Here is a 25,713-nt window from a genome sequence, read left to right as displayed (position 1 = left end):
AGGAATCTGCCTCGGGGAAAAAGTGATGAGAGTCCTAACCTTGCATTTCTATAGCTTTACTGTCTTTGCAAATTCTCTTCCCATTAGTTTTCTGCTGTGGTTGGGAGCTAGGGGATTTATTAAAGGGAGCTGTAAAATACCATCGAGGGTTCACCTGAAGCATAAATATCTAAGGCTAGTTTTCACCACCTTTGGCAGTCTGTGACTAGTTATTTGTTTAAACTTTTTTTCTTTCCCTCATTTTATAGTGTGAGATGCCATTTTAGGTTCTCTGGAAACCTAAAGACTGTTGTTCTTATGGAAGACGGAGTTTATTAGAAAGGGCTCCCTCTGGAGACTAGAATCCTGGCTCCCTGTGGGTTTGCTTGATGAGGCCATGACAGATGGGGCCTGACCTCAGGGTTTGCAGGTTTATTGACCAGGATGTGTGTGTCAGCTTCCCAAGGCTGGGCAAGTCACAGGAGCAGGGACAGAATGTTCTGCTTTCTCTACATGCACTCAAGTGTTTCTGGTCTAGAGGGAATTCATTAATTAGAACATTCTTTTGGGTACTATAAATACAAAAAGGGATAAGGTATGGTTCTGTCTTCCCAGAGCTCACAAGCCATCAGGGGGGTAAGGAGTGCTGCAGAGGGGCCTGTCCCAGGGCTGAACACATGCAAGCCCCAAGGGGTCCCGTGGATGGCAAAGTGAGCCAAGTGGGCTGGTGTAAGCAGAGCAGCAGGGCAATAGGGGATCAGGGACCAATGTTCCATGTTGCTGTCGGGAATTTTGGGGAGAGGTGGGGAATGAAGGGCTGGAGAGGGCGAGCCCTATCTGGGGCGGCACACCTGAGTGAGTCCCAGCTGAGGAGTTGCGTTTGGAAGTTCAGGCCCGGTGTTGCCATTCTGCTTATTCAAGAGGACACGGACGTCTGCATGGAAATGTGAAATCTGACTTCTAAAATGCTGACAACTGATTAAAGTCACCTAAGAACAGTGTGGCTCATTATCTGTTGCCACATAAAGCATTTCTGTAGACTGAATACCATCCCTGGGCCATTAAGATCCAGAGGGGAAAATGAGGCAAAGAGGTGTAATTGCTTGCATGGCTGTGGCTCCCCCAAGATGGTCAGCTTTTCCAAATGCAAGTATGTCTCAGCTGTCTCTGTAGCCCTGCACTTGGCCCATAGGAAAAACCTGTTAAGAGTCTGTGGTCAGGGGACTGGGCTTGGGGATGACCCTGACCTTTCTAAGGAGGAGGGTTAATTTGCAGGGGGAAGATGCCTGGAAACAAAAGAGCTGAGTGGTTTGAGGTGAATTTTGCCAAGCGGAGGCACAGCACCCTCTGGGCAGCAGCTGGGAGTATGGGTTCTGGCGCTGGAATGATGAGACTGAACCCCACCTCTGCCAGTTACTAGCTCTGGGACTCTGGGCAAGTTGCTCAACTTCTCTGAACCCCAGATTTCTCACTTATACAACAAGGGTAATAATCCCTGCTTGAGAGGGGAGTTGTGAGGGATCCATGGTTACGGTAGGCAGAGTGCTGGGTACCATGCCTGCCACCAACTAAGCTTTTATTGAGCACTTACTATTATTACTAATAGTAATGTATATGATGTGAATGTGGAGAGATGGCCGATCACCCTGATTAGCAAAGTGTAAGGGTGTGTGAATGTGATGGACAGTTATATTTCCCTTGGGCCAAGAGCAGGGCTTGGGACTGAGGGGAGTGGGAGAGCAGTCACCCACCCCAGCGTTCAGGAGGCTTCCAACACTGAAGGGGGGACTTCTCTGCCACACAGGTGGCTGTGGCTTGACTTGCCTAGCTGCCAGCTCTTGGAAAGTTTACACCAGCCCTGATCTGGTGGGGAGGGCACCTGAGGAGAAAAACTGAGCTTCTGACTCACTTTGGGTCAGAACTTGGTAAAGACCTGCCTTTTTCTCCAAAGAGGACTCTCTAAACTCATAGCCCAGTGCACAAGAGGCCTGTATACTTGATTCTGGGCCGAGCCCTGGACGTGGCTGGTGGGAGAGTACCTTCTGCCTGTTGCACAGGGAAGCTTTCTGGTATCTGGGTCACCAGGGCAAACTTCCTTCAGGGCCAGTGTTTTTCCACAATGACCAGGGCACCAATGAAAACAGCCCCATCAGTCCCCCAGGGGCCCCTAGTATGTTAATTATTAATAAGAATGATAATCATGAATAATGACAGTGTCTATCATCATCATCGTGCTTTGTATTAACAGGGTGTGGAGGCCTGTCATCTGGAGGAGTTTCTTAGCCCTGCGGTGTTCCGAGGAGGAGGGTGGCCAGTGTGCTTCTCCTTCTTCCTCTCCAGGTGAGGCTCAGAGGCACCCTGAGGGGCCTGCTCAGGCTCACACAGCTGCACCTCAGGCAGAGGAAAGCCCTGCCCACACCGCCTACTGCAGCAGGCTCTCCTGGTCCCCAGGCTTCTGGGCTGATGCATCTGATGGCCTTAAGCATCATAGCTAAGAACTCGGCTTCAGGAGCCAGAGAGGCTGGTTCGAGTCCAGGCCCTGCTATGTGAGCTGGGTATAGCCTCTCTTTCTTCTTCATGGGGTCAGTATGATTAAATGAGTTAGCACATGGATTGTACTTCAAACAGTACTTGACATGAAGCCAAAACCTTAATAGGTGCCAGTTTTTATTAACGATGAGTATGAAATTGCTGATCCTCAACCATATTTGACCTACAAAAACGGCAATTTCATATGGATCCGTGACTCTTAACTTGGGGTCAGTTTTGCCCTGCAGAGGACATTTGACAATGTCTGGAGATATTTTTGATTGGCACAGCCAGGGATAGTGGTGCTACTGGCATCTAGTAGATAGAGGCCAGGGATACTGCTGACACCCTTCAGTATACAGGTCAGTTTCCACAACAGAACTACCCAGCTCCAAATGTCATAGTGCCAAGGTTCAATATAGGTCCCCCAATAGTATTCTATTATAGACAGACTGATGGTCTTTAAATATGTCTTTCTGAAACTCACATGACTTCCATTGCCTAAAGAATAAAGACAGCTTTCAACAGGCTCTGGCCGCCAATTTGTCTCTAAGCTGGTCTCCTCTCTGTCTCCCTGGTGTAGCCACGCTGATCTGCAGTAGCAGGTCCCCCGAGCATGTGAGGCCTGGAACAACCTCTCTACTCTCTCCAGCTGGTCTAACCCTAACACCTGCTCTGGGGAGCTTTCTTCGAGTGACTTTCTTCCCCAACCTGGCTGACTGTGGCAATCACCGTGGCTCTGAACTAATGTGATTCCCAGCTCCCACTCCTTGAGATTCTGATTCCGTAGGTCAGAGCAGGGTTCAGTAATACTTCGAGAAGCCCCCCAAGGAGGATGATGATCAGCCAGGTGTGGAGACCACCATGCATGTCCTGCATCTTTATTTCTAAATTGCTCCTGGTTCTGTTACCATTTATGTACACTAGCCCTTCACCTGTGCTTCTGGCTTGTTTTATGACCTGGACTGTGAGGATGCTGGAGGCCAGAGACCACATCTTAGAGACTTTGGCCACTCAAAGGTATCCATCCCAGTGTCTTGTGCTCCAGAAATTCTAAGTTATGAATTAAATTTGAATCCAAGATTTTTCAGACTTTACTGGACCCATGAGTGACCTGAGATTCTTGTTAAAAATGCAGAGCCCCAGGCTTGAACTTCCGGGGGTTCTACCTCAGTGGCTGTGGGCTGGGTGCCCTGGAACCTGGATTTTTACCCAGCTGGTTTTGAAAAAGGTGTCCCTCAGTTCACTGTTCCAATCCTCTGACACATCTGGTTCCAAGGGTCTCTGGGCCTCTGGCAAGTCTTGTGGAGGTAAATGCTCTTCTAATTGGATGTCAGACTGAACCCGCCCCAGAACTCCAGGAGAACAGAGGATACTTACACACATGCTGGCTTGTCCTCCTGCACCAAAAACCTGCAGGTTCCATGGAAACAGAACTGAGTGTGGGAATCTGGGCAGTCATTAAAATGGGACACCACTGCTGCAGCCACGGGCGGGTCTGCTGGGGAGAGGAAAGATGCGGGGCTCAGATCCAGGAACAGCTGACATGCACACCCCACGCCTCCCACCCTACCAGTCAAGAAGGTGGAGCCCCCGATGGCTGGGACTTTGGGTTGTCACCTGGGGCACCCCCTCCTCGGCTCTCACTTACTTCCTAAAGCCTAGGACAGGCCTAGAGCTCCTGTATAGCATGCTTTCCAGCTTTTCGTTTTTGTAGACAGCAAAACAATTTTCCCCCCAAACTAAGGTAATTCAAAGATAACAGAGCAATTTTACTATTTCAACCCAAGAGCCACCTAATTTCACTTTTGCAAAGTGACAGTGATTTTTTTTTAGATAGCTTTCATAAGAATCTGTTTTGAAAGCAAGAGAAGAGAAAGGTACAAAAGAATATTCTGTAACCATTAAATTGATGCAGAAGCGGAAGAGTTAATGATACAAAAGTGCTTATGATATACAGTAAGTGAAGTAAATGGGTTTCCAGTAAGGTCTGTATAGGATGATCCTCCTTAAAAGCAAAACAAAACAACACAAATAGAAATTAGACATGAAGGAGTCTGGGAAGGACATGCACGAAAATGGTAGCAGGGCTTCTCTTGGTAAGATTAGGAGTGATAAGGCTATAAAGATTACTTAAAGCCCCATTACTAGGTATATACCCAAAGGAATATAAATCATTCTATTATAAATATACACGCATGCGTATGTTCATGGCAGGCCTATTCACAATAGTAAAGACATGGAACCAACCCAAATGCCCATCAATGATAGACTGAATAAAGAAAATGTGATACATATACACCATGGAATACCATGCAGCCATAAAAAGGAATGAGATCATGTCCTTTGCAGGGACATGGATGAAACAGGAAGCCATTATCCTCAGCAAACTAAAGCAGGAAGAGAAAACCAAACACTGCATGTTCTCACTTATAAGTGGGAGCTGAACAAAGAGAACACGTGGACACATGGAGGGGAACAATAACACTCACTGGGGCCTTTTGGGGGAGGGCAAGTGGGGAGAACATTAGGGGAAAGAGCTAATGCATGCTGGGCTTAATATTTAGGTGATGGATTGTTATGTGCAGCAAACCACCATGGCACACATTTACCTATGTGACGAACCTGCACATCCTGCACATGTACCTTGGAACTTAAAAAAATTAAATAATTTAAAAAAAGATTACTTAAAGCAAGAAACCCATGTGAGAGCAGCACAGTCAGTGTTGGGAAATTCTTTTCTCTTTCCCATAATGGGGAGAGAGAAAAAAGAGCAGAGTAGGGCCTGAGACGGTCCTACTCAGAGCCCTAGTACCATGACTCTCACGAGATTGGGGTGGTCGCCAAACCTCTCAGGGTTTTCCATCCTTGGCTTTCAGACAGGAATAAAAATAGCCAGCCAATTCAGGAGCACCATCATGCACAACAGACCTGCTGACCAGGCAGCACTTTGGGCTTATTTTATTCCACTCCCATTTTGTCCAAAGTAAATTTGAGGCATGGTATGTCGCTATTTCAGGACAGCTCCATCGATACAGTCTCCATCGCTCCTTTCAACAGGTCCTCTTATGCTTGTATTTTGGGTATTTCAGGAGTGGGTCTTTCCCACTTAGTTTTTTTTTGAGGAAAAAAAAAACCATGTTCCTGGAGCTCTTGCTCTCTGAGAAATGACAGAACATTTCATATCTTGGGAGATTTTAGACCATCTCTAAATATTAAACTCCTGTTGCTATCTTTCTATTCATCGGCTGCTTCTAGAAGTCTCATCATTTTAGAAATCCCATAATTCCAGGGGGGAAAAGCAGAGGCTAAAAATACAATAGAATCCTTGACATTGAAGGAGACACATTGTGTAGTGGTTAAAAGCATGGGCTTTGGAGTCAGAGACACGGGTTTGAATCCTGCCTCTGCCACCTGAAGCAGCTGGCCTCTCCTAGCCTGCCTCTGTAGTTACAAGACAGCGGGTCCCCCTGCCTCCTTGGTGCCTCTGCGGTTGAATGAGGTAATGCTTGTTAAGTTCTGTACTCAAGAGATTGTCTGGTATGACACTCAGCTGTTAGCTCTCCTATTGTCAACACTGACAATCCCAAGATATGAATGAATATCCACATGTGGTAAAACCACTACAGTATGTAATCCCCCCATACATTCAGTGAGGTGTAACTAAAAGACCAAGTGTCCCCTTTATCCCTTAATGACAGTTATTGTCTTTCACACCTGAGGACAAGCAGAGAAGCCCAAAGCCAGGTGGAGATATCGACTGGGGGCTGCCGGACTCTCCTCTGAGCAGGAGTCTGCAGGACTGCTGGGTCCAGTTGCCTGGACGGGTTACAGTCACCTGCATGTGCTTGGTCTGAGTGGTTGATGAACGGGCCCAGTTACTGGCTAACAGTAGATGCTGGATGTTGAATTGAGACAGGAAGGGTCTGCTGTAGTTTGCATAACTGGCTTCTCTGTGCTCACTGAATGTGTCAAGGAGCAAACACAGAGAGATGAAGGGGCTAGACCCCGGAGGCCTGATGCAAGCCGGCAAGGCAGCAAAGCTTCATCTGTACTTACAGCCACTTCCCATTGCTCACATTACCACCTGAGCTCCGCCTCCTGTCAGTTTAGCAGGGGCATTAGATCCTCATAGGAGCGGGAACCCTATTGTGAACTGTGCATGTGAGGGATCTATGTGTGCTCCTTATGAGAATCTAATACCTGATGATCTGTCACTGTCTCCCATCACCCCCAAATGGGACTGTCTAGTTGCAGAGAAACAAGCCCAGGGCTCCTCCTGATTCTACATTATGGTGAGTTGTATAATTATTTCATTAAATATCATAATGTAATAATAATAGAAATAAAGTACACAATAAATGTAACATGCTGGAATCATCCTGAAACCAGCACCCCTCCCAAGTCTGTGGAAAAATCGTGTTCCATGCAACTGGTCCCTGGTGCCAAAAATGTTGGGGACTGCTGGGCTAGTGGATCTCATTTGATGTACATGTTCAAAAAGGCTTTTGACAGGCTCCACAAAAGGCTGTTTAAACCACCACCTCCAAGCGGCTAGAGGAAATCCCTTGTCAGGGCTTTGAGCTGGGTTCCTCCAAGTGTGATCTGCGGACAGACAGCTTCACATTCCCCTGAGTCTGTCTGCCACCCCTACCCAGCCCATACCTTCTGAATCAGGATCTCTGGGGTGGGGCCCGGAAATCTGTGGGACAAGCTTGCCAGGTGATTTTTTAAAGTCAGGCCTATTGAAATAGAATTGCTATACTGTAACGTTTGCCCTGCAGGTGATTTATTTATTTATTTTTGAGACAGGGTCTCACTTTGTCATCCAGGTTGGAGTGCAGTGGCACGTTCATGTCTCACTGCAGCCTTGACCTCCTAGGCTCAAGCCATCCTCCCACCTCAGCCTCCGGCGTAGCTGGGATTAACAGGTACATGCCACTGCACCCAGCTAATTTTTGTATCTTAGTAGAGACGGAGTGTCACCACATTGCCCAGGCTGGTCTCAAACTCCTGGGCTCAGGTGATCCGCCTGCCTCGGCCTCCCAAAGTACTGAGATTATAGGTGCGAGCCGCCATGTCTGGCCCCCTGCAGGTGATTCTGATGCACACTAATGTTTGAGATGCAGGCTTGTGTTACACAGAAGCAAAGGATAAATGGGCTCTTGGAAAAGTAGAAAGGCCAGGGTCCTTTTTGGAGTTGATTATCTTCCAGCTCTTCAAACTCCTGTGTGATTCTAAAGCCTTAAATCCGCTGAAGTTCTTCGTAGTAAAGTATTAGGTCAGTAGAAATACACTCAAAGACAGAGAAAACTTGGGATCTGTTTTGGATTACTCTCCTTCAAAACTGATGGGTGAATGGTGGACTCTGCTATGGTCTCATTTAACCCCTACTGATGGATACCTTTGCCTCTTCTTATAAATGACATGAGGAGGTGTTATAAAAATAGGTACCATAAAAAGGCAACGCAAACGAGAAAGAAGTGTGTGTGGGAGAAAGAGAAGGAGAGAGACGGGGGACAGGGATATAAAAGGGAAGAAGGAGGGAAGGAGACAGGAAGGGAGACAGAGTATAGAGACATGGGGGGTGGGTTATGAGAGCGATGAGAGAGAGAAGGAAGAGAAGGAGAAGAGGGGAGGGAGGGAAACAGGAAAAACAGACAAGCAGGCAGTGAGAGAGGGAAGGAGAGATTGGGACAAAGGAAAGTAAAGGTAAGGAGTAGCAATGAGCAAAACAGGCACCAGGTTAATACACAAAGATGGGTATTAGAAAATCACACGCATGTACCGAAGCTGAGGGACAAATCTAACTCTATGCCTCCTGGCGGTCTTAGCAAGGATGTATAAGGTTCATTAGATAGGAATATATATACCTGTTCTGCACAAGCTGGACAGGCTCAGCTTTCCCTAAGTCTATGGTTGGAGAGCAATGGTCAGAGAGCAACTTCTCTTCTTTTGCGGGTGTTTTTGAAGGGGGCTTCATGTGCTATGATGGATGACATCCTGAACAATTTCCCAAGGAAGCATCTGCCAGTGTAAACCATCAGTTCCTTCACTTCACACAGCTCACTAAGAAGCCAGAAGAGTCCAAGCTGTGAAGAAACTCCATGCAACAGTAACAGTGATGGCAGATGACACGTGGTGGTCTCGCTCTGTGTATTCAGAGACCAGCGTGGAAACAAACCTGAGGCTTAGGGTGCAAGCTCCTGGTCCTCCGTAATTCCACCTGTCTGCCTCAGCCCAAAGGTCAGAGAGGATGAAGGGAGCTTGATGCTAGTGGACTATCATCAAAAGGTTATTAAAAAAAAAGAAAACCCTTTACCTAACTACAACCATGATACATTCACTCTTGAAACTTTTTCAAGTTTCAAAACATTTTCTCATTACAAAAGTGATACATTTTAGGAAATTAAAATAAATCAATATATAATAAATACCATATTAGAGAATAAAACCCATCTGTAATCCACCATGTAGAGAGAACCATGTAAGTACACGCTGCACGTGAACACGCACCTAAGCTCACTCTTTCTATTCTCTTATGTGCATTCTCCCCCCGCTGCCTTGCCCCCCCCATATAACCAAACATCTTAAAAACAAGCATTTAATTCAAGTTCGAGGCTCTTTGCACAGGGTGCTGTCCTGCCCCCGCCACCCAGAGGAGTTCAATGTGCACCATGTGCAGGATGGGTTCCGCTTCCACCAGCATATTCGGCAGCTTTGGAGCTTGTCACAGGTTTTCTAATAGGGGATGTGATTCAAACTTGAGACGTAAGTGGACAGGGAGGAGTGGGTCAAACCACAGTCCCAAGGGCAAGCCACACTGTGGCCACTCTGCTCTTCCTGTGCACCCTTCGGGTGAGCCAGCTGCAGGAGGGCGGCACTGGGGCTTGTGTGTCCCTAGGGTGCCTTGTGAGCTGATGTGCTTTACTAAAACCACCTGCAACAAGTGAGGGCGAGTCACTGTTCCCATTTGGGGGCCTTTAAAGGTGTTTGTCTTAGATCCTCCCAGACTCAGCAAAGAACACCCCCAATACCGCAGCAGGGTCGGCCCAGGCAGACAAGGCTATTCCTATGAAAGACACTTTGGGGAAGGTGGGGGAGGGCAGGGACAGGGGTGTCACTTACTGAGTGCTGGCTAAGTGCCAGGGGCTTTCCTTACATCATCCCCCAAGTCGAGGCAGGGTAGGCGGCCTGCTTTAACCTAAATAGTCTCCATTTTTTAGATAAGAAAACTAAACTGAAGCTTAGATAACCTTGTCAATGGGCAACGGTTTGCTCAGTAACTTAGAGCACAATCTCCTCCTTGGGGGGCAAAACTGCCTCTAGTTATTTTATAAAAATGAGCATTACAAGGAAACTCCCAAATTCCTTGTATCTTTCCTAAGAATGATTCTCTCAGCCTCTCTCTCAGTCTCTGAGTCTGCCTCTTTCTTTTCTTCCTGCTTTTCTCTCTCTTCCTATTTTTTCTCTACCTCCCTTCACTCTCCCTTTCCCACTCTATTTTTTTTTTCCTGAAAATTCAGGAAAATAGTGAGTGAGGGAAGGAAAGGCCTAGAGACTTAAAATTTTTAAAAAAGAATCACTTAGAAAAGGAAGGTGGCAAAGGCCAGCAGGGAATGTCCAAAGAAAGTCTCCTCAAGATGTGCCAGCTGAGGGCAGAGAAGGACTGGCGCTGGCCCCCAGGACTCTGGCTCATCTCCTCCAGACACCAGGTCTGAGTAGCACTCAGGGCGGATGATAGGAAAAGCAAATGTTCCAGTTTTCGGAACAGACCTCATATCGAGCCCACCAGCAGCTGGAGTTTCAAAGCCACTCAGTTCCTGTTGCCATGAAATTTATGAGAGGCCCCTCCAGCATGTTAACCAAACGCACATCTTGCAGACACCACCGCTCTCTGGGGAAGCTGTGAAAGCTTTGCCCAGAGACCACAGACCCACTAATAGGGCCTGGAGCCCAACCCCACTTACAGGAAGAGGGTCTGGAATAGCAATTGAGGGGCAGGGAAATCCCCCATCCAATTCACAGGAGGGGTCTCCGCAGTTCAGAGCAGCCAGGGAGACAGCCATCTGGACAGCTCCTTCCAACAGCCCTGCTCCCGTGGGAGCAGCGTCCACACCACTGAGCACAATCACCCCCTTTAAAAGCAGCCCTAATTGGACTTCATGCTGTGCTGGTCAGTGGGAGCCGGCTGAGCCCGTGGCTCTTAACTCTCTTCCCCAGATGTCAAAAGTTGTGAACACGTTTGCCCATTGCAGAACTTACATCATTTATAGCCATTTCATAACTTCCTCAAATATCATAGCTAACTTTCTAACAATTTAATCATGACGTCTGGCTTTTTAGTAGGAATTTTCAGCTAAAGTTTCTGACCTGGGACTAAATATTTTGTCTTCAGATACTACAATGGCAAAGCCAACTAATACTTTTTGGATGTCTAGGAGAAAAGGCAGTAGATTAATTTAGTAAAGATGGGAGTCAGCAGTAGCTACTGGGGAAGCTGAGGGGGTGTAAGTCTGATACTCCCAGGTATCAAGGCCTCCATTGCACCCCGAGGCCAGGCTGGAGTCACCCAAGGCTCTGGACTCAGCTCTGGCATGGGAGGCTGGCTTCAGGGCAGCAGCAGGCCCAGTTTACAAGGGTGGCACTCCAAGCTCGGGAGGTGATGCGTGAACCTGCAAAGGCAGCTATGGAGTGAAGGAGAGGCTGGTGCAGAGGCTTACACTCGGGTGGCAGAACTGCTAAGCCAGAGCTTAGAGAAGTAAATGGTCTAGAACCCAGTGCCTGTCCAGAGAGACTTGGTGAGCGGGGGCCCTGCTCCCCTGGGCATGTGGGTGGGGGCAGGTGAGAATGATTCTTACTTTTGTGAATGATCCTGAAGAGGAAGAGCACTGTTAGCATCTGGTGTGGCATTGCCACTGACCTTTGCAGAGGGAGCAACGCCCCATCGCCCCATCGAGGAAACTGATTGATAGGGGTATTTCCTGGGGTGGTGTGTGCGGGCAGAAGAACAAGAGAGTTTTCAAATGAGTGGGGATGTCAGCAGGATTACGGAAAAGGAATCCCCGTCACATTAACAGTAGGAAATTGATCTCAAGTGTTACCAACTAATGAGGGGAATTCAATGTTGCTGTCTTAGAGGGGGGAGTGTGGGATGGTGGAGATGAGATAAATATAATTATGCAACTCATTCATTATTAAACCCAAGAACACTGAATATCTTTTAAATGATGGATATAAAACCATTTGAAAACAGAGTTTAGCTTTGCAGTACCATCGTTTAAGAGAGAAGGGGCCTTCATTGTAGTTCAGCAGTGAAAGAGAGAAAGGTAACTACAGTGCTACAGTTCTCTAGCTGTTCCGCTTGTTCAGCTGGGTGGGGTGCGGCAGGGCCATTTTTGTCTCTACCATCCCCCAACCCCAGATTCTCAATTTACTGAGAGAATTTCTATGCTTAAAAGAGAACATATTTTTCCTATAACATAATCCCTGGAAAATCTACTAGCTCTTCAGTGATCTTTTCCAATATTGAAGAAATTTGACTCTATTTGCGTTTTAACTTTCCCTGATCATACACTGACTTTAGATCCTACCCACCCCTCCATCCCCACTGAAGGGCAGGGACTCCATATTATCTCACTAAACATCAAAACCACCCCGTGGGGTTAGCACTATTAGTCTCTATTTTTAAGATAAGAAAACAAAACTGAAGCTTAGATAACCCTGTCAATGGATATGTACCTGGAATGTAGTAGAACTGAAATTTGGTCCCGGTTTTCTCTGACATTGAGAGACTGAAGAGCTATAGAAAATTAGGATGCTATTCAAGTCCAGAAACACAAATGCTGAGAAGGCACATGATCCCAACCCACAGATCACACTGCAGTGAGGAAGGGGAACACTTCACTTGTGAACATCTTCTAGGAATCAGAAAGGGGCACTTTCAGGAGAAACAAGAGGAAGTTATTTGGGGGAGGAGTGGGGAACTATACATATGGAACTTATTATTCACACAAGGGAGCAGTGGTTGAAAATACAGATGCAAAAGAGATTTCTACATGTCCAGGGATGATGGTTAATTGAGGAGCTGCTGGAAGTAGGGTGGTGGCTGGAACATGAGATGCTCTCAGGCCTTCCACTAAGGGCAGGAACCTCTGGGCTACAAAGTGCTCTTATCCAGGAGCTCAGAGCAGGCCTAAGATGGACTTCTGAATTGCTTTTGCAGCTTCAAACAAGATGCTGTAGGGGAAACCTAAGGGAATATCTGAGCCATTTTAATTCCCTCTGACCATTTCTCCCTTTGGGAAAAACTCAAGGGGCATCAGATGTGATGGAACCAAATTCAAACAAAGGTATTGGTAAAGAAGCAGACAATTTAGTTTCTACTTTCCTACAAAGATACTGGTTATTGATAACTCAGCAGCCGTGTGTGTGTGTGTACACGCGCGCGCGCGTGTGTGTGTGTGTGTGTACTGGGAAAACAGATATAGTCAGAGAAGCCCAGTGGGGTTCATCACACTTACTTTGAAGGCAAAAGCAGAGTTTGCATCATTTTGGTACCTTTTTCTTTTCCAACAGGGAGAAGAAAATCAGATAATATGAACACAGAAGTATTTTGCCAGCTTTCAATTCCATCTAAAGTACCTGGTCTTAGAGTTTTTAACCCAATGTAGAATTTTCTGAGGTTGGACTGTGATGATGATGATGATATTATTAGTAGCAGCTACTATTAGATTGTTCACTTACTGCAAGTGCTATGCCCAGCATTTTATAGAGAGAATTCTATTTAATTCCCACAAAAATCTTGCAAGGGGATCCTCACTATCTCATCTTACAGATGAGGAAAGTGGAGCTCAGGGGGTTTAAGGTTGTTCAATGCTGTGAAGTCAGCAAATGGCAGAGCTGAAACCAGAATGCATGGTTGGTTTCCTCTAAAGCTCTCGCCCTTTCTAATACAGCACACTGACACTTCAGAGGGCATGTGTGTGTGTGAGAGAGTTGAGAGTTAAGAAGTCCTTGTGGGCATCTTCCACACACTCAAGATTACTCTCATTTGGAAAATAAACAAATCAGGAATTAACAGGAAAATTTAGGGGTATTTTGGAATTAAAAGGGCTAAGAGTCCCAAGGCAAAGGGCTTTAATTAGCAAATAGGCTCTGGGAAATGAAAATAAAACCTCAATGGAATCATGTTAAGTGAAGGCTAAAACCAGAGATTGTATCCATCTAAAGATGCACGACATACATATTTCAACTTGGCCTCTTACCTGTACCCCAACTCCCCTTGGGAACATCACTACCTCCCCCAAAAGGCATAAGGAGGAGAGAGGCAGGTGTGAGACTCCACAAGCAGCTTGCCAATCACCATTTTACATTCATTATGGATTAAAATGCAACGGAAATAGATGGGAAATATGCTGGACGAAGATCACACTCTCTCCCACTAAGCTCCTCTTCCTCCTCATGACCCCGTTCTCCAGCTCCCAGGCGGCTTCTTCTATCCCTACCTTGGTCTTAGTAATTTTAAGAAAAAAAAAAGAAAATTACAGGTCATGATTTTGATTTGCGGACTGGAAGCTAAGCCTCCCCCTTTTCTTTTAATATGTGATAATTTGATTTCAAAGAGACAAATCATTTCCTTCTTTCATATCTTCAAACCAGAAAGCCCCTTACTGTAATTACATCCTCTTGGTGTCAACCAGCATTTGGAAAATACTTTACTTCCAAGTTCCATTCACAAAGTAAACAAGGAGGTCTATGTTTGGCTCTCATCAGCTGGCTTTGAATGAGATTGTGAATGGCTCTGGGAACTGGAGGCCAGTCCTGCTGGATGGGGAATTCTGTTCTGGCTTTGTTGGAGGAGCAGCCCCGTTACAGCCCAGGGCTACCTGCCTTTGCAGTCTCTATGTGCCTCTATTCTCCTTATAAGTATCAAAATTGTTAGGTAAAGTGGTTGGCAGGAAATTCTCAATCCACCCTTAGGAAAAAATGCTTCCTCTTGTTGAGTCTTTGAACCATAATCCCTTTAAACCCTCTACACTGAGCACATATAAGCACTATTGGGATGATTGTTTTTCTAGAACATTTTATGTCCTCAGAACTTTTGACAGGTGCCTTTTTCATCTGTAGTTTGCAGATGCAGTGTGGGTGGAAGAAGGATACTCCTCATTTTAAGTGAGAAAACTGAAGAATACAGAGGTAAATTTAAGGCAAAGCTCAACAGTCTTAAAAACATAGAAGTGAATTTGTAGTTGGGACTATGTCCCATGACAAAAATGTGACTCTCTTTCCTATTCCCTCTGAGTTTTGTACAGATGATTTTGGTTGTCCTTAGATAAAAGCCCTTCAATCAAGATTATATTCAAGAGGAAAGAGCTGAGATGTAAGAGAGTGGTCGAATTATGCACAATTACTTTCTTTTATAAATTTTCAAATTTCATGAAGTGAGCATTTTAGAGTTTGAACACAACCATTTAAAATTAAAACCCCACAACATTATAAACACAGTTAAAGCTTAACCAATTTTTATTTTTAGTGTTTTATTCACAGACAGAATTGTAGTGTTATAGAAGACTGGCCTTCAGGAATCTAGACTTAATCTGTGCAAGAAAAATCATGTTACTGTCTCACGTTTTATCATTAAAAAGGAATAAGGAGGAAGGAGACAAAATAATCATTTAGAGAAGTCAGAAGATGCTCAGAAGAAAGATGTTTGGTAAGAGATGACCTCAGGCTTGGTCTCTGTGGACAGAAACCTCACACACTCCCACCGTAAACAACAACAAAACCCCAAAAGAGTACAGCCTATTTGATCCATTCCATTTCCAACCACTATACTTATGTAACTTTTTTTCTTTTAATTGAAAGAGTTCAGCTGGGAAACTTCTTTCTTAAGGGGGCAGGAAATATGCAAAAGATAAAGTGTGGGCCAGAGACTCCCAGGATTTCCCGTAAATCTGGAGTCCTTTTTCTTCTCAGAATACAGACTACATTTCCCAGCTTCCCTTGCAGTTAGGTGTGACCATGTGACCAGGATATGGCCAATGGATCTGAGCAGAGGTAACATGCTCCACTTCCAGGCTTGGTCCATAAGAACCTCCCTATGTGATCTCCCTTTGTCTTTTCCCAGCTGCTGTCTGAATAGAGAGGCTCCCGCAGGACATGGAGGAGGGAGGAGCCACAGGATGGAAGGAGCCTGGGTCCTTGAATAAATACATGGAAAGAAGTCTGCAGGGCCAGGAAAACCTGCAGAGCCTTTGACATGAGCAGGAAATAAACAACATTCAGGGTTTATCTGTTACAATAGGAGTGTTACTCTAATGCCAAGTGTTAACTCTGAACGGTGTTCGGGGATTGGTTAGAGAATTTCTGATGTGGGACAAATCCTCACAATAAATCATATCATTTTTCTCTCTTTCTCTCACTGTCTCTTCTGGGAGCCTCACCCAAACACCAACATGCCCTGCACTTACAATCTGAAGTCAATCTGTCCCTGATTGGGAGACTCGACCTTGAAACCCTGGTCCCCAGCTTAAGGTCTGTTCTGGCCGTTCTCCATCCTGGAAGGATCAGGTCGACCTTCACAAACCTCTCCAGGGGTAGTGACAGTCTTTTGGGGTGAGGAGTGAGATTAGCTGTGAATTGAACAAAGTGTGGATGGGGCAAAGGCTGCTTCTGCAACTCTATAAAACAAAATATAAAGTGGTGCAGCCACAATTGACAGCAGGCAGGGCACAGCTGTTTTGATGGAAATGATATACAGCTAATGTAAATTTACTGTATTCTCAAAACCCTTTGGGCAGAAATTGCCAAGGCAGGATAGCATGGAAACTACTATAATATCAATCTTCTCGACATAGAAGATGGGTGCTCTACAGTTCTCCAAATGGCCATGATCATGTATCTCACCAGCTGCAAAATCTTAAATCGTTACCACTGGAAAAAAAAAAAAAAAGCACGACCATCCTAGCCCAGAATATCCTGATCATATCTTATTGTAACTGGGAACTTCTCATCCATCCATTCTTTAGTTTTACTGGTAATGTGTTACACATCAAATAACATTTTATAACAGCCCCCACAAGGGATTTTATAATTTGTTATTTAAAATGTTACGCATCTTCATTGTATAATTTTGGAAATACAAATATCCTAAGCAAACGACTTGCCGTCTTATCACTGAGAAGAAATAACCTGTGTTTAGAAAACATTTTACAAATGCTTATTATTTTTAGTAGGTTGCCTTTTTTGTCTTTTGTATAAAAGATCATGTTTCTTTGACTTCTTTCCTCTTTTGTGGTGATTTAGAATACAAATACCCTTTTTATTGTTTAAATTTTTAAAAAATTTAGTTTATTTTCTCAATTATCAATGTTAAAAATGAAATCTGATGTGTCATTAGATTAAAAAAAATAGCATACTTACTTCCTCCTTCTTTTTCTTCCCAGTTACCAGTTTTTATTTCTGTCATCTGATTTCATATCCTCATTATTTTATATATCACTTCTATTTCAATAATTTTGACATCTGTACCAGTATAACTAAACTGACAACAGTTGCTTGAACATATTATCACTGGCTTTGAAAAAATTATATCCTCCCCACTTGGGGGTTTTTAATCTTGATATAGCTGTTATCTAGCTGAAGAGGCTCTTTGGACATTTTTTCCAGGAAGGGCATGTGGGAGGTATGTCCATGTAATGAAATATTATATGTCTGAGAACATCTGTGTTTCATTCATGTACATGACTATACATATGAATAACAACTTGGGTCATGAGCTTTGGACCCCATAGGCCTCCCACCACTGACTTCTGTCTTGTTGACGAAAAAAACTGAAGCTAGATTTACTATATTCCTTTGTAACCTGTTTTTATTTTCACCTCAGTGCTTATAAGACCTTTTCATTGCAATGAGAACTGGTTAAATTACCCTGAAGTTAATGCTTTCAATCTTAAGGACAAGTCTTTTTCAGCTTAAGAAAGCTCTCTTTAATGATCTTTGATGATTGTGTCAGCCTTGGTTTTCTTTTTTCCTTTTGGAATTACCTGTATATTGGATCACCTGGGTCTTTTTCCCTTTTTTTCTCATTATTTTTGTTTTTGAGTCCTGAGTTCTGGGAGAAATTTCCCAGCCATTTAAACAAATTACTGACTTTACTGTGATGTCTAATCTTCTGCTCATTAGTGTACTATGGATTTAAAATTGGTCACCATATTCTGTCATCTCTTTGCAGCCGTTTCTTACTTATTTCATAGATGCAATGTCAGCTTCAGTTTTGAAGACATAAATTAGATTATTCAATATCTTTACTCATTTCTTAGGAATAGAGCCATTTGTTTATATTCCTCAAAAAATCTTCTCATATGATAAAATCCTTTCTTGTGGCCAGCGATTTCTTGCATCATCATCTTTACAGAGAAAGATCTGCTTTCGTGTAGCATGATGGGGAGTTACGGTGGGCTCCATCAGAGACAATGGCCCTATTCAATATTTTGGGCCCAGATAAAGACAGAAAAGGGGAAGTTTAATTATAATGCCTTCAAATATCTAAGAAATCTATTTGGTAGAAGCAGGAGACAACAGGTACACACTAAAGAGTTTTCTCTTTTCCCCTGTGTTTTCCAGACATTCATGCCATGCCAGTAGTGAGAGCTGACTGAGTTTGTCACTTATTGTGGCCTTGACTGTGTCCTTTCTTGAGGCACTGATAGGATCCAGTGGCCTGCCCTCACCTTCATACCTTGGCCTTCCAAGGTTGGGCTGTTTGGGTGATTCTGCTCCTGACAATCCTGTCTTCCAGAGTAGTGGTTGTTGGACTAGGGTAGGAGGACTGCCACCTGCACTGGCATAAAGTCTTCAGAGCTTCCAGTACTGATATACATTTAGAAACAGTTTCATATTTCACTGATCATTTCAGGATCAGGCTAAGGGAGGAGTAAACATGGTATGCTCTAGTGTTAATGTCCCTGGAAACCCTTTGCTTATGGATGTTTTCTACATTATATGCCCACATGGTGACCAATATAGCAGTGCCTCGCCACCCCCATCAACAACTTAAAAAGTTTCCCCAGGCATCTATTTTAAAAATGAGTGCATTCTCAGTTCTCTCTATGGGAATCCCCAGCAAAGCATCAGCTAGTATTTTTGCATACTCAAAGAGTAGACCGATTTCCATTGATGGATATCTGAGCCTTCCCCGGACAATATCTCCCAGAGCTGCAACCCCCCTCCCTCTCTCCAAGGTGTGCCAGGATTCCCCGTGAGGAAAACTCAATGCCAACATTCCTGCCTCTTCCATGATCTAAAGGCTCTGCCTCATAAAAAAGTTGGGAATTCCTGGTTTAAATCCCCTGGGCTAAGTGTAAACCAAACAACTTGGAGCTCTGCTCTTAAAAGGAGAAATGTTAAGGGATTCCAGAAACACCAGGGTCATTTTACCTCTTAATAGTTTCTCTAAGCCATACTGGTTCAGAAGCAAAGATCTCATAGTTCCATGAAAAATTTGTTTTTCCTCAAAAGTAAAAGAAATGAAGCCCTAAGGGTCTCCTTTCACAAAATTCTCCCCAATCCAGAAGTGAAATATCAAAGAGTCAGAGGTACTCACAGCTATCTTTCTACCCAGTCAGGGTTCTGCATATGGTGTCCCTGGGAGAGGGTACCCAACCTGTGCTCTACTCTTCCAGTACTCAGGGGCTCAGTCTCTAAGGCAGTACTAAGTACTACTGCCCCAAATAGAATGAGCTGCCTTAGTACTGGCATTCTGTTTGGGCAGATCATTGTTAGGAGGTTCTTCCTTAAACCACACTAACATCTGCCTTCCAGAAACCTGTGTGTATTGTTTTGAATTCCATCCTTGGAAGCCACACAGAATAAGTCTCCCTCTTCTATACAGCAGTCCTTTCCATTTCTATAGTCAGCCACCAAACCTCTGGGTCTTTGTGGTCCTAAACTCCCCTTGTCATCCAGCCTCCAAGATAGCTCCCAATGATCCCTACCTCCTGGTATCCATAGCCTTGTGAAATGCCCTCCCATACTGTCTCAGGGTTGGTCTGTGTGACCAATAGAATATGAATGGAATGTGACTTCAGAGACTAGGTCATAAGAAGCACTGTAACTTCTGCCTTGTTCTCACTCTCTCTCTCTCTCTCTCTCTTGTATTGGTCACTCTGCGGGAAGCTAGTTGCTAAGTCATTGGGACACACAATGGAGAGGTCCATATGGAAAGACAGAGGCCTCCCACCAACAGCTTGTAAGTAAGTGAGCCATTCTTCAGCCCCACTCAAGCCTTCAGATGACAGTGCACCCCAGTTGCCATCTTGACAGCAACCACAATGAGAGACCCTGACCCAGAACTTCCCAGCAAAGCCACTTCTGAATTCCTCTCAGACCCCATGTGGGAAAATAAATGTTTATTGCTTTAAGCTGCTGAATTTTAATTTATCATATAGCAATAAATAACATACACTTCAAGTTTCTGTAAGTATTCTTTAAGGAAGAAAGTCTGCAAACCTCTTGCCTCCGGAAAAATTCTTATTTATTTATTTAATTTTTAGTACCTTTCTTAAAATAATCTACTATAGAGTAATGGTGACAACAACAACAACAAAACACATTTACCAAATATGTTGGATGTTGGTCTTTGTGCTAAGAGTTTTATACCTACTATCTAATTCTTATAAAAGCCCTGTGATATAGGTTCTATTATTCTATCCATTTTACAGATGAGGAATACAGGTTTAGAGAGGTTAAAAGCCTTGCCTAAAGATGTAGAACTAGGAAGAGGCAGAAGGGAAATCCAAAAATAGGCAGTGTGACCTCAGAGTCCTAGCTCTAAAGCTCTGGGTTACAGGAACAGAGTACAGTAGGAAAACCATCTCCCATGACCTGATTTCTACATTGATAGAACTTAATTCTTCATCAATTTTGCCAGCAGTCCTGGAATGCTATTGGATTATATAAGCTTGTGGTCAACTAAGGCCTCTGGCTGTTTCTCCACTTAAACTACTGTCAAATTTGGCCTCATATCTTCCTAATTAAATCATTACTCTTAACCCAAATACTAACTGTTATTATAAATGTGTCACTGTTCAATTTAACTTGGTTAGTTGGCTGTGATCCATTGTTCTGGCTTAAAACTTTTTTTTTCCTGAGTCTTTATTCTATCATCCAATACTTCAGTTATCATTCTGGGCACGGTGTCGTCTCTAAATCTGATAAACTTTGCCTTACATATCTTCCTTCAATTTGCTCATAAAATTCTCAACAGGAAAGAAGGATAAAGCCTGCTGGCACACCGAGGAGGCCCTCTTCTAGGTCAATATGAATACATCAACAAATGTTTTCTGAAGATGACCTAGTTAAAAATGTCCTGCCCTTCCCAAAAGCTCCTAGGTGAACCCATGGCGGGTATGTTTGGGGATCTCTTCATTTAAAGAGGTCACTGGCATTGTTCCTTCTTACCAACTAGTCAACTGTGAACTCTTGTAACTCATATTTCTCCATTTTGTCCAACTGAATACTTTGATTTTGTCATGTGCCCTGCTGAACTCAACTTGTATTCTTTTATACAGCCTTATGCTGGTGGCATTTCCCTCATCAGTCTTACAACACTAAAAAAGAAGTAAAGTTAATCTGCTATGACTCATTTTGATGGATTTACTCAAGGGCCTAGGTTTTCATTCTTTATTTGCTGTAATAAATTGATCTCATGTTTTCCTGGGAGTGTCAAGTTTTATCATCTACATTCTAAACAATCTTCAGGCATTTTTATGTCGTTAAAGTCAGAAATGTATTTGTCTTTTTTCATTCTCTGAGCAATTTTTACATTTGCTGCTATTTCTTAAAAATCACCAACAGGGATGGGTGATTTTTGCTACGTTTCTCAGTACATTGAGGTGAAATTCATCTGTACCCTTGAAGAGTACCTCCGTGGTATTAGGGGTCTTTTACTAGGATACTCACTCAACCTTCTATTTCATATTTACTGTGTTTGTTTCATTCTTTTTGACAGAAAATATAAAAACAAAATTATGTCAATAATAGTCTTTTCCTGGTACTGCACTAACCTTTTCTACCTTCCTTTTCTTACCGGTCTGTTCCCAAAGATAGCTTTAGAAAACCATTGGTTTTGTTTGTGGCCAGTAGCCATGTGGACAACTCTAGTTCTTTCTGTCCTTCAGTTTTCCTGGCATTTTCATAAACACCTGCCACCTAGGAGGCACCAACATGCTTGCTCACTCAACAAAGTGCCCTTCCATTCTATTCTTTGTCACCTCTTGGGACACATCCTTCTTTTGATGTTTTTGCATAACTTAGTAGATGATGTATCAGAGAATTCCTTCTGCAGTCACATTTGGGTTCCTTACAGTCTCTCTCCCCTTCACTTTCTCATGCACCCTCTGACTACGAACTCAGAACTCTATAAGCCTCTCAACTGGCCCAGCCATATTCCCTTTTAGAATCATGCTTGTGGGATCACATCTGGTTTTCCCCCAAATTTTTGGACACTCTGATTGCCTGAAATTGAACTCTACCTAGTGTTTCCTTCTCTCACTGCTGTAGCACATATAGATACCAATTTGTTATCCTTTCTGATCAAGACTGCATTCACAGAAGCAGGTGTCCCTGTTGTCTTCTTTATCTTCTGAGTAATACATAACCAACAGGTATGTAAAGAATTCTTCAGGTGTTCAATTTGTGGCATGCTGAGATTTCCAGAAAATGTACCCATCTGAAGTTTGCTGTCGAACCACATTCTATCCTTATGACTACTTTGTCATCAAGATCCAGACAATATTAATTTCTTAGATCATCTATCCACAGAATTGATCTATGATGATATAACTTTTGATATCCTCTTTTTTTCTTCTTGAAGCAACTGTCCATGTCATTATTGAGCCCGTTTATTTATTTGGGACTGCCTGGCAAACATTTCTTTACTTCCTAATAGCACTCGGGTTTCTTTTAGGGAATTACCTCTTCCCCTACAGGTTTACACGGCTTATCACCATGATCAGATGTGCTACCCACCCTTCTATCCTCTCTACCTAAAATATGAATCTTGATAAGAAAGACAAAAAGATAATGTTGTGGAATTCATACATTATAACTGCGGCACTTTGAGCACAGTTTCTCTTCTGAGATAGAACCTGCCATTCCCGATTCCTGGCTTCCTGGAGTCATCTAGGTTACTGTTCTGTTCTGTTAAGGGTGGTTCTCCAGCTTTCCCACAGATTCTGTGTGCTCCCAACAGCCTTCCAACAAGGTTGCTTTTGTTCAAGTTAGTTGGAATTGATTGCTGCAACCAAAGAACCCTAGCTGATGTATTCGGAACAAGGTCTGTTCTTCCACTGACCTTTTATTATGCTGTTCCTTGTCACCAACTCTCCAGTGCCCACAGGATCATGGAATCACCCATTCAACTCATTGCAACCATTGATTTACTTCAGTTTTCCAAAAACATTTCCTCAACAAGCCCACAGGCAGAAACTGAATTAAAATGTCAAGTTTCACCTATTCACTGCCCCCAAAGTGAGCTGTAAGTCTGTAGTTACCCAAGGTAGTAAGTCTTGTTTATAGCAATACCGTGTTCTGTAGCCTTACTACTCTTCCTTCTTCACTCAAGCTCACCCATCCTAAATTGATGCACCTACCTTCATAGTCCCCCCACCCCGCCACTTTTTTTTTTCTGAGACAGAGTTTTGCTCTGTCACTCAGGCTAGAGTGCAGTGGCGTGATCTTGGCTCACTGCAACCTCCGCCTCCTGGGTTCAAGCTATTCTTCTGCCTTAGCCTCCTGAGTAGCTGGGATTACAGATGCCCACCACATTTTTGTATTTTTAATAGAGATGGGGTTTCACCATCTTGGCCAGGCTGGTCTTGAAATCCTGACCTCATGATCCACCTGCCTCGGCCTCCCAAAGTGCTGGCACAGTCCCTTTTAATGTTTTATGAAATTAAAAAATAAATCCAGTATCACCTCTGAGGACTGAGAATCAATCCAAAGGAACCGAGCACTGCTTAGTTTTCAAACCACCCCTGCTACCCTTCCCACAGCATCTGGCTTGATCATTTTGAGTCTTTTTTCTCTCCCCGCAATTTCAGCTTAGGGACACACTGATCAGCCTAGTGGCTCTTTTGCCAAACATGTACTTACTTATTTCCATGTCTTTGTATGCTACAAAGACATTATAGCTGAAATTATATTCATATATTGCATTTATGCAGGCAAACACTCCACTCTGGTGGCTGGCTGTATTGGCCCTTCTCCATCAAGTCTCAGATGAACAGTCAAGAGAAACCAGATACTTACTAATTTGCTACATCAGGGACAACACTGTATCCTGCAGCAGGAAGTCACAATTCACAATCATATTGCCTCCTCCTGGAACTGAGGACTCTTCTATACTCCCAAGTGCCAAGCTGATGGTATTTGAAAGGCAAAAGCTCACGAAGTATATATCTTAATTACAGTGCTCTGAACATATTTTTCCTAGCCTGCTACATCAGGAAGTCATTGCTTTCTACTGCCCACTGGAGTGGACTTTTCCCTCACCTACCCACTTATGACACTCTTCTTGCAGATGGAGGTCTATATTTTGCCTCCAGCCAATGTGGTAAAAATGACCTCTGTAGACTTAGATGGTGAAACAATGAATATTCTGACCTATTCCACAGTGGCCCTTAAGGGATGAAGGGTACAGGGAACAAAGGCAGGGTATTTTGCCTCCTTCCATCCATGTCTGAATACCTCTAAGGTATACTCTTGGTTGTACAAGAGCCCAACCACAAACACCTAAGCTGTCTCTCAAAAACATCTAAACAAATTCCAACAAGATCCTTACAATTGCACCCCCTGCCTTTATTCATTTCTTGTGTTTTTTGTTTGTTTGTTGTTGTTGTTTGTCTTTTTTTTTTTTTTGAGACAGGGTCTCACTTTGTTGCCCAGGCTGGAGTGCAGTGAGGCAAACACAGCCTCCCGCCTCTGCCTCCCAAGTAGCTGGGGCTACAGGTGCACGCTACCACATCAGGCTAATTTTTGTGGTTTTTTTAGAGACGAGGTTTTGTATGTTGCCCAGACTGGTATCAAACTCTTGAACTCAAGATATCTGCCTGCCATGGCCCCCTGAAGTACTGGAATTACAGGCATAAGCCACCATGCCTGCCTATTTCTTGTTTTTAATCATTTTTGAAATTGCAAAAGCAATACACATTTAAGAGAGAAAACTTGAGATAACAGAAAAGTACAAAAAAGGATAAACTCAAAGCATACAAAAGTCATTCACAGATAACCACTATTAAAACTTTGGAATATAAACATTGTCTTTATTTTGTGTTCTCCTGCGTGCCCAACAGGGAATAAAATGATACTACTCATTACTCATGAACATTTCCCCAACTCAATTAAGTATTATGCTACAGGTTGAGTATTCTTCTTCTTCTTCTTCTTTTTTTTTTTTTTTTTTGAGATGGAGTCTCGCTTTGTTGCCCAGGCTGGAGTGCAGTGGCACAATCTCGTTTTGCTGCAAGCTCCGCCTCCTGAGTTCCCGCTATTCTCCTGCCTCAGCCTTCTGAGTAGCTGGGACTACAGGCACCTACTACCACGCCTGGCTTTTTTTTTTTTTTTGTATTTTTAGTAGAGACAGGGTTTCACTGTGTTAGCCAGGATGGTCTCCATCTCCTGACCTCGTGATCCACCCGCCTTGGCCTCCCAAAGTGCTGGGATTACAGGCGTGAGCCACCGCGACCAGCCCAGATTGAGTATTCTTGATTCAAAGTGCCTGGGATTGGAAGTGTTTTGGATTTTGGATTTTTTCAAATTTTGAATATTTGCATATACATATATGAGATATGAGATATCTTGGGGATCGGACCCAACTCTAAACATAAAATTCATTTGTTTCATATATACCTCATACACATATCTTGAAGGTAATTTTATACAACATTGTAGATAACTTTGTGCATGAAACAAAAGTTTTAACTGCATTCTGACTGTGACCACATGAGGTCAGGTGTAGAATTTTCCATTTGTGGTGTCATGTGGGTGCTCAAAGAGGTTCAGATTTTGGAGCATTTTAGATTTCAGCTTTTGGGATTAGGGATGCTCAGTCTGGACGTGGTAATCTTTGATGGCTGAAGTTTTCATCTAATATATACTATTTAGCCAATCTCCTCTTATTGGGCATTGTGATAGCTTCCCAAT

At 43.6% G+C, this 25,713-nt stretch overlaps 1 protein-coding gene and 1 long non-coding RNA gene across 3 annotated transcripts in view; both read right to left on the bottom strand.

Moving 5' to 3' along the window:
• Positions 1 to 25,713, bottom strand: part of TGFA (transforming growth factor alpha) — a 107,753-nt gene that overhangs the window by 14,330 nt on the left and 67,710 nt on the right. Inside the window, exon 3 of one of the 2 annotated variants that reach the window (XM_015112609.3) lies at positions 3,889 to 4,009. In XM_015112609.3, coding sequence (XP_014968095.1) covers positions 3,889 to 4,009 — 121 coding nt within the window. The remainder of the gene's footprint in view (positions 1 to 3,888; positions 4,010 to 25,713) is intronic. The other variant, XM_002799271.4, reaches the window with a different exon arrangement.
• LOC144333755 (uncharacterized) lies at positions 5,353 to 19,561 on the bottom strand. Its single transcript, XR_013402724.1, has 3 exons — positions 19,506 to 19,561; positions 6,347 to 6,470; positions 5,353 to 5,668 (listed from the first exon to the last, which is right to left on the bottom strand). It is a non-coding gene; the product is annotated as an uncharacterized LOC144333755 (long non-coding RNA).

This window comes from Macaca mulatta, chromosome 13 (assembly GCF_049350105.2).
Source record: "Macaca mulatta isolate MMU2019108-1 chromosome 13, T2T-MMU8v2.0, whole genome shotgun sequence".
Classification (NCBI taxonomy): domain Eukaryota; kingdom Metazoa; phylum Chordata; class Mammalia; order Primates; family Cercopithecidae; genus Macaca; species Macaca mulatta.
This window is presented reverse-complemented; position numbering and strand designations above follow the sequence as displayed.